The 16850-nt window shown below is 40.5% G+C and overlaps 1 protein-coding gene across 1 annotated transcript in view; it reads right to left on the bottom strand.

Annotated features, from left to right (window-relative positions):
- Window positions 1–7128: 7128 nt before the first annotated feature.
- Window positions 7129–16850, bottom strand: part of elp2 (elongator acetyltransferase complex subunit 2) — a 33500-nt gene continuing 23778 nt past the window's right edge. The window contains exons 17-22 of the mRNA XM_084739321.1: window positions 16053–16125; window positions 14890–15082; window positions 11354–11475; window positions 10165–10307; window positions 9108–9221; window positions 7129–7822 (exon numbers count right to left, since the gene is read on the bottom strand). Coding sequence (XP_084595447.1) covers window positions 7624–7822; window positions 9108–9221; window positions 10165–10307; window positions 11354–11475; window positions 14890–15082; window positions 16053–16125 — 844 coding nt within the window. The 3' untranslated portion in view covers window positions 7129–7623. The remainder of the gene's footprint in view (window positions 7823–9107; window positions 9222–10164; window positions 10308–11353; window positions 11476–14889; window positions 15083–16052; window positions 16126–16850) is intronic.

Raw genomic sequence — 16850 nt, 5'->3', positions numbered from 1 at the left:
CCAGTCTGGTCTGGTTTTCGAGCTCATTTCCTCCCCTCTCTCTAAAAGACAAATAACACCCAGGGAAAAGCAATAGTTACTAAACAAATAGTGAATGATTTCACGGTATGAGAATTCTTATAATAACTTAGAATAAATGAATATTTCTCCTTTTGTACAAGCTGTCCAGTCCGCAGTGTTGGCTATCTTCTCCTCTTGTCTTCTTTCTTGTCTCCTTTATTCTCGTCTTGTCTCATGTCTTACGTCTCCTTGTCCTCTTGTCTCGTCTCATGCCAACCCCACTTCTCGGTCTCTAGAAAACATGTGTCAGACAAAGAGAATAAGTGTTAAAAACTTCATTATTGTAGCACATAGATGAACTATAAATCAATATAAGATATAATGGCATCAACTTAGTGTGTATTTAATCTTTGAAATGAGTTGAAAGTGCATCCTGTGTCCTTCTGCCCTTGTCTCGTCTCCACCCCATGTCTGACTTTAAAAAATAAATTGTACATAAGGAGAACAACATTTAATATCTTCCGCAATGAGGAAGACAGAAGAACTATTGGGAATTTGATAATAACATTAAATAAATATGTATTTACCTTTTGAAATCAGTTGAAAGTGCATGCTGTCTCAGACTCCCCTCGTCTCGTCTCATCCCCATTTGATTTCTCACTCTCTAAAAAACAAATGGCAAATAAAGAGAATAACAGTTAATAACTTCAGCAGTGAGGAACACGGAAGAGCTACTGGTAAATAGAGGAAATAATAACATCACATAAATGAGTCTTTACCTCTGAAAAGAGAGGTGACTTCTCTCTGGCTCCCTGCAGTTTCACCGTGTCACGCAGACACACAGGCAGCGCCAAGAAATAAATAAAGGTGCAGGATGCAACAGTGCCAGACGCACGCAAAACACTGATCCGTGTACTGCATCCATGATGCACAAACTACATACATATGTACAATATTTTCTCCTCAGTCAGCCACATCTTCTGGTGCAGCAGTCACTCTCAGGCGTTTTGTAGGTGGAGATGGACTGCTGCTCTCAGTGTAGTTTATATATTGATTTTTTTTTACAGATACTGTATATTTCCATTTTTTATGGTCTCAACCCCTCTTCTTTCTCGATCTTTCTTACGGTGCAGCATCATATGGTCCGTCGACCCTGTTGCAAGATGCTACCAGGGGCTTCACCAGCCCTGCCAGATGCACCGGCTGGCCCTGAGGAGTAAAACTGCTGCAACCCTGCCAGCATGAGGGTTAAAGACAGCCATACTCTCAGGCGTTTTTGTGGAGGAGACACATTAATGCTGCTGCTCTCAGTGTCTTCCCGTTTCTTCCTCTGTCTCTGAGTCTTTGCTCACTCTGCAGACTCTTCGGTAAACTGACAAAGGATGGACATGAGAACCTGTCCATCTGCTCTGTAGTCGCTCACCCTCCAGCAGTTTGTCAGCTCTGTGCTCTCAGAGCGCTGCACAGGAGAGATGACTCTCCTTTCTTATAGACATTCGTGCTGCTCAGAGTATGGTTCCTCTGGTTGGTTAGCGTCAGCTGGAAGACTCATCCTGGCCAAGGATTCATTAAGGCCCAGATTAATGAGTCAAAATAGCTGGTCATGTATGACTTGAAAGCATAGTTAACATAATTTCACAAAGAAAAAGAGAAATACTCACAGCAGGACTGAAAATCATTTATGTGCGCCAAAAAGATATGTTGGAAAAACTCAACAGCGACGTCCCTTTCTTAAAATCATAACCCAGTTAGTCAAGAAATGGTGCAGGAACTTTCTTTCTGCAACAGAATCTACTGAAACTACTGGTAGAAAGAAAGAAGTTCCTACGTGAAACTGCTCACAACAACGTCTGTGAATGATCCTGAGTGACCGGGTCACGATGCCGAGTGCCATTTTGTCCCATTATATTGGCGAGTCGTCAGACATCTCTAGAGGGGTTGTTTAGTTTAATATATTAGTCTAGTCTGCCTGTCTCATTGATCCTTTATTTGACTGAGGTTTATGCTGTGATGACTGTGCTGTGTATTGGTAAATCCATGGCACTGTCCATGGTGCTGAAGTAGCAAACAGATTTGAGCAAAAGGTTCATGGAGACAAAATGCTGCCTGTGGCTTTCCTATAATATTTCTTTTATCATTCAGTATTATCTGTTCTGCTGAAATACACCCCTACACCAAGCCACCTCTGTCACACAATACTTAAGGGGAGACATGACAGACAACATGACAGATGTAGTCTTTACTATAGGTGTGTGTGTGTGTGTTGGTTGGTTGTGCAGTGACAGGCGGGTGGTGCCATTGTCAAAAATCAGACAAAAGATCAGCACGCTGTACTGATGGCTCCCAGCGATTTTACTGTAGCAAAGTTTCAAACTATTCATCAGGCGTTGTCAAATCACCATCACGAAGCAGAGCAGACAATATGTTGACAGACACATTCATCACTCATGTGCTTGTGATCTGCTTGATTTAGAGTAAATCAGGTCACACAGTGTTTTAACTTTGCTTCTAAAGCTGATTCCCCATTTAGTCTTTATGCTAACCTAAGCTAAGCACCCCCTGGTTCTGTATTCATAGTCAGCTACATTATGAAAGTGGTATTAATGTCCCCATCTGACTCTCAGCAACAAAGCAAAAAAAAAGCATATTTTCTAAAAAGTTGAACCAATCCGTCACATTACAAATATTCTATATGACTTTGCAGGACAATTGATAACCTTGTGACGGCTGTAATTGTTCATACAACCCAGTAGGGACTCAAGTGAACTGAAGCTTTTAAACCCAGCACGCCTCCGCTGCCGCTGCTGCTTACTGATTCAAAGATACCACAGATTTTTCCGAGTTGCTTCTGCAGGAACAAACGCTCCGGCGTGTGTAAATGCTACATGACCTTCTCTCTCATCTCAGCGGGATCACGCTGTGCAAATGGAAGGCGGGTTGATTAAGTTGACCTGGGTGTCAGTGGAAGGGAAGCGTCTATGTATCCTCCTTCACATGAGATGGCTCCATTGGAGAAATGAAGGCAAGAACGACAAGAAAACGAGCCACTGTCCAATTCATCCAACTCATTCACATGTTAAGCTGCATTGATCTGAGGACTGAAATAGAGACAGAATCACACACATACAAATTTCAAAGAAGCTTGTCAGTTTTTATGTCACAATATTTTAGGATGGTGTATGAACACAACAAGGTCACACTGTATGTAGGCCGACTGAAAAGCTGCAACCAAAACTCCACTTTCACGTAGAGTCAGCTAATAATATCTTTTTGTTGAGGCTTCTTTGGTTCAGACTGAAATATCTACATTATATTGGATCGACTGCCATGAAATTCTGTACAGACATTGACGGTTCATAGGTGATGGATGTTACTGACATTTGTGATCCCTTGATTTTTCCTCTAGTGACACCTGTAGGTCAAAGTTGTGAAATTTTTCAATGTTTACAAGATGAAAATTTTGCACAGTCATGGTTCCATGAGGATGAATTAGGGATTCGCAATAATATCGGCACATCATCGGTATCAGCTGATAAAGGCTTTAAGTGAGATATTTGTATCAGCATGAAACGAACAAAATATCTGCTGACAAGATGACACTTCAGTTATGCGCACACAACACTGTTATGTTAGCGGTGTGGATTGTGGATTGTAAACTTGCTATTTGCAGTGACTGCTCGGTGTCTGTCATACAAGGAGGAGCCAAATCACATCCCTTCAACACTACAAATTTAATTGCTCATCTTAAGAGCCGTCATCCCGATCGCTACGATGAATTTGTGAACAACAAAGAGACACAGGCACATCTCATGGATGGGCTGCCATGAGATTTGTTGGCCTAACCACATTCGTATCTGTCTCAGGATGAAGTATGATCATTTAACCAACAAATGCCATCATCAGTTCGACTCAGAGAAAAAGATGCAATTACAAATGCTTCTGCTACTTCAGCGCCGTGGACAGCGCCACAGATTACTGCACAGGTTCCTGACATTTCAGAGCCATGGTCAGGGCTTAAGATTCTAACTTGTGTAAACCTCAGACAGATAAAGGTTGTGCATATATCAGACAGGATCAGTGTGTCAGGCAACATATTCAGCTGAACAGACCCTCTGCTACAAGGAGATGGAAGAGTAACAAATTGCCTACTACAGTAAACATGTGTTAGCATGCTAATGTTAACATTTAGGTCAAAGCGCTGTTGTGGATAGCTCTTATTGTTTTTCACACACATTTTAAGTTTGGATTTAGCCCACCTGCTCTGAAGGGCTTTGATTAATTTAATAGACATTAAGCAAACAAACACTTACATAATTAAAAAAAATATGAGCTATTTTTGCAAACTCTTTAAACCCACAGCATGGTAGCACCATGAAAAGTTCCCTAGGCTAAAAAAAAAAAAAAAAAAAAGTTGCACTTTGATCTGTATCTTTTGGACCAGTGTTAATGGGATTTTGTGATTAATGATGTTTTGTTGAAAGCTGCCTGGAGTAAAAGACGGTGTTCATGAGATTTTATCTTTGATCCTGATCTGCAATCCACACTGGTCTTTGCACAGTAAAGTTTACACAACAGTTGGAATCTTGGCATCGAGGGTCTCACTATATTGAAGGAAACACTGAGGCAGGATAATACATACACTCCCTCACAATAATAACTTACATTGATGCATGACACATTCACAAACTACGGTAAAGCAACAGTGCATACACTGTACACACACACTGACAGAGCACCAACAATAAACCACAATCTTTCTATTCAAAACATGTTTCTGACACATTTTCTTTACTTTAAATTATGTTGCTCAAAAATTTTAAACCATCTTAAAGATATAATCAACAACATTTTCCCCCCAAAAAACAATGTATTGACAAGAAGTCCATATTTCTATTTTGAATTAAGTAGTCATTTTTGTCAATGTGTTGCATTTAAACAAACTACTCCTGCAGCATTAACTAGTTATCTTAATTACTCTAAAACAAGATTAAATTTAATTCTGCGGCATCAAAACTTTAAACTTTAAACAAACTGATCCAGTACTACCTTTAAACTAACACTCCAAGAGGTCTAACTTAAATGGCTGCCTTTTTAGATGGATTTAGCAAAATAATGAAGTTCCTTGAAGAAAGTAAAGGGTCAGACTCAACCTACTTGATTACTACGATTCCTACTCTATCTGGATTTACTCAATTTAAACCTAGTTTTGCTAAACTCTGATTAGAAGTAAATTAATTACTCGATCTCGATCTGATGGTTTAATTAGTATTAAATTAATCTTTGTTTGTGCAACCCAGTCTTTGTCTGTTTTACAAAGGCTGAAATGTCAACATTTTAACACTAGAAAAAAGGAGCTCTCAATTTCCATTAAAATCTGCGACTATTCGCCCGGGAAAACCGACACTGACACAAAAGCATAATGATGTATTCATCTCCAGTATTCCCTCACTGAAAGGCCGTTCTACAGCAGCCTCGGTAACCTTTGTTAGTGGTTTATTACCTGTGCCACTGGTCACCATTTTCCCCATTAATCTGCTGCATTCAAGGATTTTCAGATGGGACTTCTAATCCCTCCTCAGTACCACATTATGGCAATCTAACCTCATCAAGATGAGCGGTCAAGGACACACTGGAGAGGACGTTTGAGAAAGGAGCATATGCCTTCTGTATTAGTATGCTAGTCAGAGCAAAGAGCTAAGAGGGCTCCTCACACATACAGTTATGTGTTGATGAAAATCCCCAGCAAGATGATCATTCATGTTTAAATTGAAACATCACTGATAATGATTCAATAATTACATTATGTTATATATGATGTGGAAAGTCTCTTGATATATGGCCGTATTGTCCCAAAACCTCATTTCAGTGTTTGAAAAACAGCCGTTTCCTGGAGGAGTGCGCGTGGCGTGGGTTGACTGATGCCTCCATGCGTACTGTACCAGGATACGTGATTAGAGAGAGAGTTATGGCCAGCAGTTACAATCTTCTGCTGATAAATTTATGGCTGACATATAATGACGGCACACTCAGATGAACCCATAGTAAATCCAGGACATGGATTTCCTCTGTCCTTGAGAATCCTGTTAAGGTCCCCACTCAGTCACAGGTGTGCCTTAATCTAAAGCCGCGCTGTTCGATAACTGGACAGTCCTGCATTGATTGAACCTAATCTGCTGTCATGCCTGTAATAGACCATACCTATATTTTTGCATGTTTTATTTTCATAACTACAACTCAAGTTTTAACATTTTTCAAATGCATGTTGTTGCCAAAGTTGTGCTGTAAGAAAACTCTGAGGAGACATATGAGGATTATAGGAAAAAAAGAAATTATTTGTTTACTATCAAAAATGTAAAATTTTTATGCTTTTTTTCTTTTTAGTAGATCATTTTCATACTCTAGGCTACTAAACTGCGATGGGACTGCAGCAGTCTCAACATGGTGAGGTTCTGACCCATGAGTACTCAGCATTTTTTATAATTTAATGAAAATTTTCTCATCAAATTCTGTATTTAATGTGATTTTGCTGGGGATCTTATCTTTGAGATTTGTTCCCTTCTTTTCCCTGCGTGTGTGTATGTGGTCATGTATGTGTGGCGCACAAACCATCACTCCAAATGGAAACAAGATACGCAAGGCAGCCATGAAGCATGATGTATGTGAACGCATAGCGCAAGTATAGAGTATATCCTGGCCTAAAGAGTAACAATCCAAAAAGTTTGTGAAGCTCAGGTTTACAGTTTCGGATGTTTTGATGGATCTTGCCCGGCTTTCCGGTTCCTATTTATTTGCCTGCATTATGAAAGCAAGCTCTGGAGATTTGATGATTAGTAATCAATCACTCACAGTCATGTGTTTTTAAGTTCCATTATTGTAAGTGCTGATTGATTTGAGTCTGCAGTCCCTTTGCACTAACTCACAACAACAATGTAACTTGAGGTAAAATGTAATAATGTAAAAATAAAAGTAGACTTGACGTGATTGATTGAACTCATTAAAGTTTCAAGCATCTGAGGATTGATTTTCATACAGAAATAAACGGAAACCAGTGGAGGAAAATACATTAAAAATCTGAAACTCAGCAACATGACTTCATGAACTTCACTAAGAGACCAAAGACTGTCAAAATTTGGGATATAGAAAACATTTAATTTGTAATAAAACAAATACACACCATGTACACGTGCTATTAATGACAGCCTTAACAACCAGGGATAACAGCATGACCAGTTCCCTTCCGTGATTTGTTACTGAAAAGCATCTGTAAAAATGTTTACTTGGATAAAGAGCCTAAATATATGATCTGTACAGATATCAAGCAGCATCATCTACTCTGAATCTGAAACACTTTGAAGTGTCGAAGCAAAATACCAGCCTCGGGTCATGGTGTTTTCACCATCTTGCTTCCACCCATCAAATCTGTTGGGCTGTGTGCAGACAGACTGCGGGGCATGTGTGCTGCAGGTTTGTCCTGCGACTGACCCATGACTTAACTGGCTGTCACAGGGAGTGAACGGCTTGCCAGCGAGCAGCTGTGGCCTTGGTGCCACAGTCAGGCCTGTGGCCCTCAGCCCAAGTGTCTTTCTGCGTGCCGGAGACATAATAGTGTCAGTGTTGGTGGTGCTAAAGAGCCCGTTTGTTGATGTTGAAGATTTTGACAGAGTGGTCGGCGCTGGCACTAGCAAGCTGGACCCAGGAGCTCTCCTCCTCGATTTCACTCTCTCCGTCAGGCTGTCCATCCTTTGTCTGGTTGTTCTCTCGACCCACTCGGCCAATCCTGGGCCTCCAGCGGAGCCTCTTGACCGCCAACGAGTGGCTTTGACTGTGAAAGGATGTGCGATGAAGGGAAACAACAGGATACTACTCTGGATGACAGACAGGGTTTCTGCAGGTTCCAACAGGTTAAATTTAAGACTTTTTGAAGACATTTCTGAACGCAATTATGGAAATAATATATTTATGAAGTATTTTACTTTAAGAGTTTCATTTGTTGTGTTTGGAATATGTACAGTTTGCATTAGTGCTTACTGTCCAGTATCTGTCTGTTTATATTTCTTTTTTTTTTTAATAAATTAATTTACTATATGTTCTGTGTACTTGCACTATTTGCTTGTTATATTTCTTTTATTGCTTTTTGCTTGCTTTATTAACCGTGAAGCACTTTGTAACTGTTGTTTAGAAAAGTGCTACATAAATAAAGCTTGTTATTGGTTCCACTTTGGTTAACATGACATAACACTCAAACCACAATAGAGATTTCAGAGGGGGACACAGCAGCTGCAGCGTTGATGTCAGAGAAGCAAATATTTCAACTTAACATGTTTCCTTGATTTCTGATGACATGTTGTTGTCATTTTATTGTTTATTTCAGTAAATATATTACATATTTCCCCTTTAATGAAACTTTATAGGAATTTGTATCATCGTATTTAGACTAAAGCATTTTAAGACATTTTAAGGCCTAAAAAACAGATTATTGGATTTTAGACTTTTAAAGAGTTGTCAAGGGTCCATGGAAACCCTGTGCAGAACAAGCATCTGAAAAAATCTAGACAAATATCTACCATACATGTCTATTACTGTACCACCGCTCCCCCTCAAATACAAAACAAGTACAAAGAGACAACCACAAACTTCTCTCACCCCGTCTTGAGACTATTGGACACAGACAACAGGAAGGTGAAAAATATATTCTAACTTGATTTCAAAAGTAGCTGAACTGACAAAAATGTGGTTGTGAGCAGCTCTGAAGCCTGAGGAGCAGAAGCCCTCTGATACAAAGACACGCTGAAGATGCCCGTCTTCAGTTCACTTCCTGAGCTCTATAGACGATGACTCATACACCCACATGGGATACAACACACTCAGAAATACACACAAGTGCCTGTCGATACCTTCTCCTTTTTCAAAGGAACACAGCCATTCAAATCCTGCTGTTTTTTTCTCCACTGCACGTAATAGAAAGCTTCTGGCTCCAACAGCCATCAAACTGAAGCCAAACCATTGTTCCTGTCATTTACATCTACTGCCAGTGGCCATTGGAGGCCTTTCAAAGTTGCATCAGGCTGAACTTCAGATGAACTGTGTATGTGTGTTGTAAAGGATACGAGACGTCCGTTTCTCCACAGCTGCTCCAGTCCTGTCCTCCAGCAGGCTCCTGGCCAGGGCTCCACCTGTACAGCAAGATCCTGCCGCTCTCCAGGCCCACGGCAAGCAGGTAGCTGAAACACACACATACACACACACGTTTACATTGCAGCCAACCAAACCTCCATGAGAACATTCATTTCCAATGCATAAATGTTAAAAGAACAGTTTGGTTGTCATGCCTCCAGCGAGGACATGCACAGAAGCTAAGCAAGGGACTGCTGTGGACAGGTTCAGCAACAAAAGGGATTTTAGCCACCTAGTCTCAGTTTAAGTGAATGCTTTATTTAGAATATTTTCATCATTTTGCCCTGCCGTCAGACAACATTTTTAGATGGGAAACACTGCATTTAAAGCTATATCACGGTTTCCAAAACCAACCAAACTCCACAGGTGAAATCCATCATTTTACCCTGAAGAACACAGGAGTTCCTGGTCCATCACTGTCTCGATCTGATGGTTTGTCTGTATTATTGTGTAACTTTGGTGTTTCAAAGGGATAATCTGAATACCTGTGTAGATGTACACACGTGTATAAACATGGGTAGACTTGCTGTTTTTAAAAGCAGAATATTTGAAGACTTTTTCAGGGCACAGTCATGAGTTATGACCAGTCCAAGGCTCACCTGTGCAATAATTGTCTCTATGTGCCAAACCTGTCAGATGGATGGAGTATCTTGGCAAAAGAGAAGTGATCGCAAACATGGATCTGAATAAACTTGAGAATGAAATTTGAGAGAAATAAACCTTTTGTGTGCACAGAGGAAGTCTTAGATTGTTTACTTTAACTCGTGAAAACCAAAGTGTTGTGTTTATATGTTTGTTGTGTGTATTTCACTCTCAAATATTTTGCAGTATGTTTTCAGGGCACAGAGCTCAGAGTGGATTCATCTGGTGATACTTGTTGATAAAGTTGGCCATAATATAAAAATAAAATATATGGTTGTGTGTGTGTGTGTGTGTGTGTGTGTGTGTGTGTGTGTGTGTGTGTGTGTGTGTGTGTGTGTGTGTGTGTACCTGTTATCAGAGCAGAGGACGGGGCAGAAAGCCACAGCAGTCGCAGAATCACCCACATCCAAGGTAGAAGAACATGGTTTAATCTCAGGAGGCAGCACAGAGTCTCCAGAGTCTTCCAATCTGCACGGGCCCCACACTATCACCTGGACATGGACACACATATAAACACACACAAAACATGAACAATCAAATTAATCAGATTTAATTCATTAATGTCGTTTCCAATTTATACTTAAATGATCAATGTGTCTCATGAGATACATTTCCCATTTAAGGTACACATTTTATATTTCTCCCCTTTTTAAAAAGTTATTATCAACTTTTGAAGTATTTTAGAAACAATTTAAAACTTTTTAATGTTGTAATATATAATATTGTAATATTCTTAATCAAGAAAAACACAGGAAACTAATCTAATTTGGACTGAACAAGCTATTAATATTCATAAACAAAAAAAAATGCATTCTTGTTTTTATACTACCATCTTCCCTGTGGTTCCCCGACACTAGCAAAATCCTATCAGGAGGCAAAACTACAGACTCCACCTCTCTCTATTAAATTCTATAGACTGCTGACAGACATTCCCTGAAAACACCAGTGAATTAATTAACAATATACACTGAAGAGTAATATAAAGAGTAATCAATATTTCAGATCTTTATATTATTGATTATATGTCGAGTATAGACCTCAAACAAGAATATCTGTGAGGGATTATCCCTGTTTTATTCCCTTATCTGAGCAATGTGTCCTCCAACATATACACATACAATGTCTGATTATCAAAGTTGTGAAAATGTAAATCATTATTTTTCAGCAAGAACATATTAAATAATCCTTAAAAATATTGTCTAAAACAAAATCCACATGAAACATGAAACTATAACAGCACAGTGTTTTTGTCCATGCCATCTTGGATTTTGATACAAATCATGATTATATGTTAAAGTCACATGACCTGAGTACTTGACCACTCCCTCCCTCAGTGTCATCATATAAAGTTCACCCACTTAATGCCCCTCCTCCCTCCACAGCCTGTTAAATGTCTGTAACCCCGAGGATACAGACATCAGATTAGAGCACCCATGAGGGTTTTTTGTTTTTTTTTTTTACAATCACTTCATCATTACAAAGCAAAGACTAATATTGTTTTTTGTTCTTGGAAAACTTCCCAACATCTGAAAAGCACCTTCTTATCCCGACTGGACGTCACAAAGTATTTGCTGTCTGGACTCCAGTCACATGACCAGATGATTCGGCTGTGTATGGCTTTGTCCTTCTCCGTGTGTGAGTGCAACGAGAACTGGGGCTCTGCGTGAATACAAGAAGCACAAACAAGTACAGAGATTATATAACGAAAGAATTCAAACTCAAAATACCGTATTACTATATATATTCTGTCACATTTCATTTATGGAACAGCACACCAACACTTCCTCCTTGATGACACATGAGCCAGTAGTAAAAACTTTGTGTTATGATTATTGTAGCGTGGAATCAGCATGTCTAGATCCCCACCTCACTGCTCTGTAGCAACAAAGGCTCTCCAGAGCAACAAATAAACAACCAAACAAGACAGAGAACCTCATTCCAGCCCTCCATTTCAGTCAGTTTTGGTTTATGACCTGCTGCTGTTTATTTCCCCAGCCTAAGTCATTTCAGAGCCCAGATTGGTTTTCCCCAGAGAGCTTGTTTGTATGCTGCTGGCAGACGCTTGTCTGCGCGTCCGCGACAGTACTGCTCTCCACTGGAACTCTCTCTCTCTCTCTCTCACACACACACAGACACACACAAGCCGACATGTACACACCGCCGTAAAACCACAGTGTCCCCACAGAAGTCAGAGTTAACCACCATGTCGTGTCTACCCTCTCGCTACAAACACATATATCTGAAGGTGTGTTTTTTGGGACACACAGGTGTTGCACCTCCTTCCATTAACACTCTGATTTGAGGAGTGCCAGGGGCACGACGGAGACCAGACACAGACACAGTGAAAGAAAGAGGAGATGTGTTCGGTTGAGACACACCAAGCAAAATATGTCAAGATAAAAGATCAGTGTGTAAAAAAGGTTACACAGATTAGACAGCTGCACAAAAAAAGAGGAAAAAAAGGTAACAGCGTCTCCTTGATGAAGATGCCTGGATGCTTGACCGACAAAGAAGAGGAAGAGGGAGGTGGAAGAGGAAGAGAGGAGAGACAAAACAGGTACAAGGAAACAGGAGACACACAGAAAAGGTGAGAATAAAGGGAGTCAGTTTGTTTGATCAGCTCTGACTTCGTTTAACCTTCCCTGGTCTGGTTTGTGAGACTGTGTGTGTGCGCGTTCTTCACAATCACCTTGAGTGATTCAGCAGCCAACCGGAACAGACGGGAACCCCCCCCCACCACCACCACTCCAAACCCTCCCCTCCTCTCCTCCTCTCCTCTGTCACAATCACCATCGATGCCTTAGTGCAGTCCACTATCCAGGCAAACAGGAGAGTACAGGATTGGTTAGCCTCTGTCAGCGCACATTAAGACCGTCCTCAGCTGCCAAAAGAGCCACGAGATGCGTTACCAGGTGCAGGTGAGGGGGAAGGTAATCCTCTGGGCTTAAATGTCGTGTTTTGCTCACCTTGGATGCGAGATCGGGTTATTTGTCTGAGTCAAGGTGCTGAGATTCTTTCATATAAACAAACTCTCCAAGAGCAAGCTCTTGTTTACAACCCGGGCCCCGCAGGAGGTGAACAGAGAGCCGGGACGCACAGATTGACTCAGGACATCTGCCAACAGGTGTACTGATCCGATATAAATCTTATTTCATCCATCTTGCTCTGGTTTATAACTGGTTTTATATGTCGACAGTGACTGAAAAACAGTGTTTAATGTGCGTAGCTTACATTTGTCCCATACTGATCAAACCAAGATACATTTAAAGGGATAGTTTGGATTATTTGATATGGAGTTGTATGAAGTACTTAGTGTATACCTATAGTAAACAGTGGTCTGTTTGCCCCAGTTACAAGGACACTGACTATTGATAAGTACGTCATACACCTCTTCAAATAACCCAAAGTATCCCTATAAGAACGCTCTAATGAGTGAATTCAGGAGTAAAAAAAACGGAGTGTGAAGACTGAGACATATTTATCAAACTACTTAGAATAAAGTTTAAGAGTGACCTTTAAGGGGATGAATGTTCAGAGCAGAAACAGCCAATCAAAGACAAGAGTTTGGCCAACATCTTCCATGTTGTTCATGGTTTGAATAAAGTTCTTAAGTTTTACTCTATGTGTTATTCTACAAGAGCATATGTGGTTTCCATTTTCAAAAATGGCCATTTAAATCCTGAATCAACACATTTAATTAATGTCAATCTAATATATTGAAAATATATAAAAAGGGATTAACAAATGTGTTAACAAATGTTTATTAAAGAAGTTTCTGCTGCTGGTAGAGGACGTGCGTCAGAGACGTTATGTAACAAGGAGAATTTTGCACCATAGTGACAAGTACAGAAAAAGAAGGTGTACAGAAAGTGACTGAAAACAAAATCAGTTGTTGCTTGTGTTTCCACCTCTGATAAAAGGAGTGTATCATCTTATTAAGTATTCAAATCAAATGCAAATTGTAGGCTCTAATATGAGACGCTGCTCTGTATACACAGTTTTAAGTTCCATAGGAGTATTTAAGGTCCAGAGCTGATTTGTCGGACCATGTGGACACTAACAGTGGTGACCTTCCAGAAACAAATCTGTTTCTCTAAGCATTAATGTCACCAACACTGAGTGAAGTCTGGAAGAGGTCAAAGGTCAACAAAAAAAGGAGGCTTTTAGATTGATGTTTGCAATATGTCCAAACAACAGAAGGCTGTGTTGTTGTGGGTGTGTCTGTATCTGGTCCTAAGTGCCTGAAATCAAACCTAAGGCTGGGAACAAGCCACTACAGCCACTGTGTCTGTTTCCACAAACACAGACATGTGTTTACAGTGTTGACAGTTTTCTTCCACATCTTGATCTTGACATGATAAACACACGAGCGAAGATTTGATGAGCTATTGCAATCCATTGCAACTTTATACTTTACTTTACTGACAAGCCCTCTGGCAAAAACTGAGGTTAAATGAGTGCATAGGAAGGCGTCTGTTCTACACTGCATAGCTAGAATCCATCTGGAAGTCCTCATAACCCATTCAAAACTTTGCTATCCAAAGTATTAACTGCAACAAAGACATTTATACATTTGTTAAAGGAAAGGAAAAGTTAGTCGAAGTTAGTGAAATTCAAATTGTGGTCAATTTACACAAAGAAGCAGAGAAAATGTGGTTATATTGAAAATGGAATAAATAAATAAATGCATAATCTTTCCTTTATTAGCTCCTTTTTGGATGAGTTTCAGTCAACGCATCACTTGTTTGGCTCTTCACAGTATTAATTAGGGGAGTCCTTCCAATCAGGCCAGCTTGACTTGGAACAAATCTGCTCAGTGGGTTTACCTTATTTTAATTAATTTGAATTAAGGGAGCTGGTGTTGTCTGCCAGCAAGGCTCCAATATTGTCTCTTTGTCTTGAAATTCACTCAAACACATTTTTAATTAAGCTAAATTTACTTGCAAAGCCCCATGAAGAACTATTATCTCACCCTGAGCTGCACCGCATTACAAAACAAAATCCCGACTAACGAAATAATACCATTCTTAAAGGTGGACCCCTTATTAGTGACAACTTCATCCCTGTTCTCACCCGGACTCTCAGGTGTGGGCAGGTTCCGTCTCCATAGAGACCAGGTGCGATCACGGGAAACAGCCAATAGGAGTTGTGAGTCAGGGGAGAAGGCCATCTGGGTGACAGTGAGGGTGTGGCATGGCAGCGTCTGTAGCTGACGCCATGTGACTGTACTCCACAGCAGGACCGCTGCGTGCTCGGCTTTTGATGCCTGGAAACACAGTTTAGATTAGTTTATTTACAAAGAAAAAATATATACCCTATGACTTCTCTTTTAGCATCATGAGGCCCATCTGTCTTCTTTGACTTTTTCTTGATTTTCTAACTTTTATTTTGTTGTTTATACAGTCATTTCTTCTTGTTTAATATACTGTCATGTCTGTCTTTTGTATCACCCTCTTTCCTCCCTCCCATAAAGCACTTTGGAACTGCAAAGATGCCATAAAGGAATAGAGCAAAGAGGTGCAGAGGAACGAAAGACAGACAATTAGAAGAAACGGGTTGAGAAGGGAAGAGAGGAAGGGGAGGAACACAGGGGCAGACGATGGGTGTTGTAAAAAGAATGAGTCAAAGAATGTCAAGTAGGAAGCCAGAAAACACACATCTGTGATAGCTGTGTTAGGGCTGGTCGAATGGACAAATACATCAGCTATCAGTGACCGACTGAGTTGATCTGTCTGTTTTTTGGATGGTTTTTATCATTTTATTTTGATAACTTAATGGTCTGCCTCTGAAGTACAATGCTGTCCAGCTTGAACAAAGTGTGTTTTACGATTAATTAATGGTTGTATTTTTATATTTAATAAGGAAAACAGGTGTAAGAATATGTCCTTTCTTAACATTTAGTGAGACATTTTCCTCAAGATTTACCGTAACCCTACCCATAACTACCACTTGCCCAACCCCTACCCTGATCTTAACCACTGATCCAAAAATGAGTGTTTTTCCAATTGGAGGACATGGCTTTTGTCCCCAATTACACCAGCCATGCCCAATTAACTGGTCTTGAGTCTGAATTGTGTCCAAGAAAATAGCTAAGTCATATCCACATGCACGCACACACACAAAACTTTATGCTGGTCTGTGCATCTCTGTATGTTTGCCCACAGAAAGAGTATGTGGGGGGCGGTTTGAGGTCAGGACTGTGACACTGTCTCTGGGCTCCATCTTATCACACTGACCTTGCACGCAGAAGCCACAACCGTCCTGGCGCTGTCTGAAGCAAGGCAGAACATCTCAAAGCCGTGGCCATAGCTGAAGGAGACAGAGAGGAACAATCATACAGAGATTAATCACAAACAGGATTCGAGACAACGAAGCAACAGACTGAGTACGTGCAAGGACAGGCGGGGATCCAAGAGACAGACAGGTGAAGGGAGGAGGACGACAACAAAAGACAGGGCTCCCAGTCTGACAGTAAATTAAGTATTCTGTTATTCCACAGCGTCACCCCAACAAGCTTCCAGGCTCGAGCCGTCATCGCTCGCTGACAGGTAAATAAGCAGACAGAGTGTGAAATTAAAATACTGATCTGCAATGACTGGTCCTTCTCCCGCTGACTGAGATGAACAATGACGATGCTCCAGCTAATCACTCACAGCCTAATTACTTTTTAGCTTACTGACTATCACCTGGTTGTTTTAAAATGTCAGCAAAGTGAAATAACAGCCTGCAAACTCGACAGAGAGAAATTCCCCCCCTACCAGGAACCTTTCAAATGCTGCAGCAATTTGGCCACGATGGCGAGAGTATTATTTATGCCACAAAAATAATTTGGCCACTTACTCATTTTAATGTTTCTATTATGCACTAAATGATTCAAAAGGGGAGGTGAAGCCAAATGGAGGTAGAAAAAGATGCTTTTCAACACACACAATGCCCACACCTCAAGTGAAGGGCCACGCCATACGTCATGTTTATGGCGGATTGACAGGTAAATGGATTTAACATTGGCCACAAATGGAGGCAATATATTCAGT

This window comes from Lutjanus erythropterus, chromosome 16 (assembly GCF_056507025.1).
Source record: "Lutjanus erythropterus isolate fLutEry1 chromosome 16, fLutEry1.hap2, whole genome shotgun sequence".
Taxonomy (NCBI): Eukaryota; Metazoa; Chordata; class Actinopteri; order Lutjaniformes; family Lutjanidae; genus Lutjanus; species Lutjanus erythropterus.
Note: the sequence above shows the minus strand (reverse complement) of the source record. Positions and strands in the feature narration are given on the sequence as shown.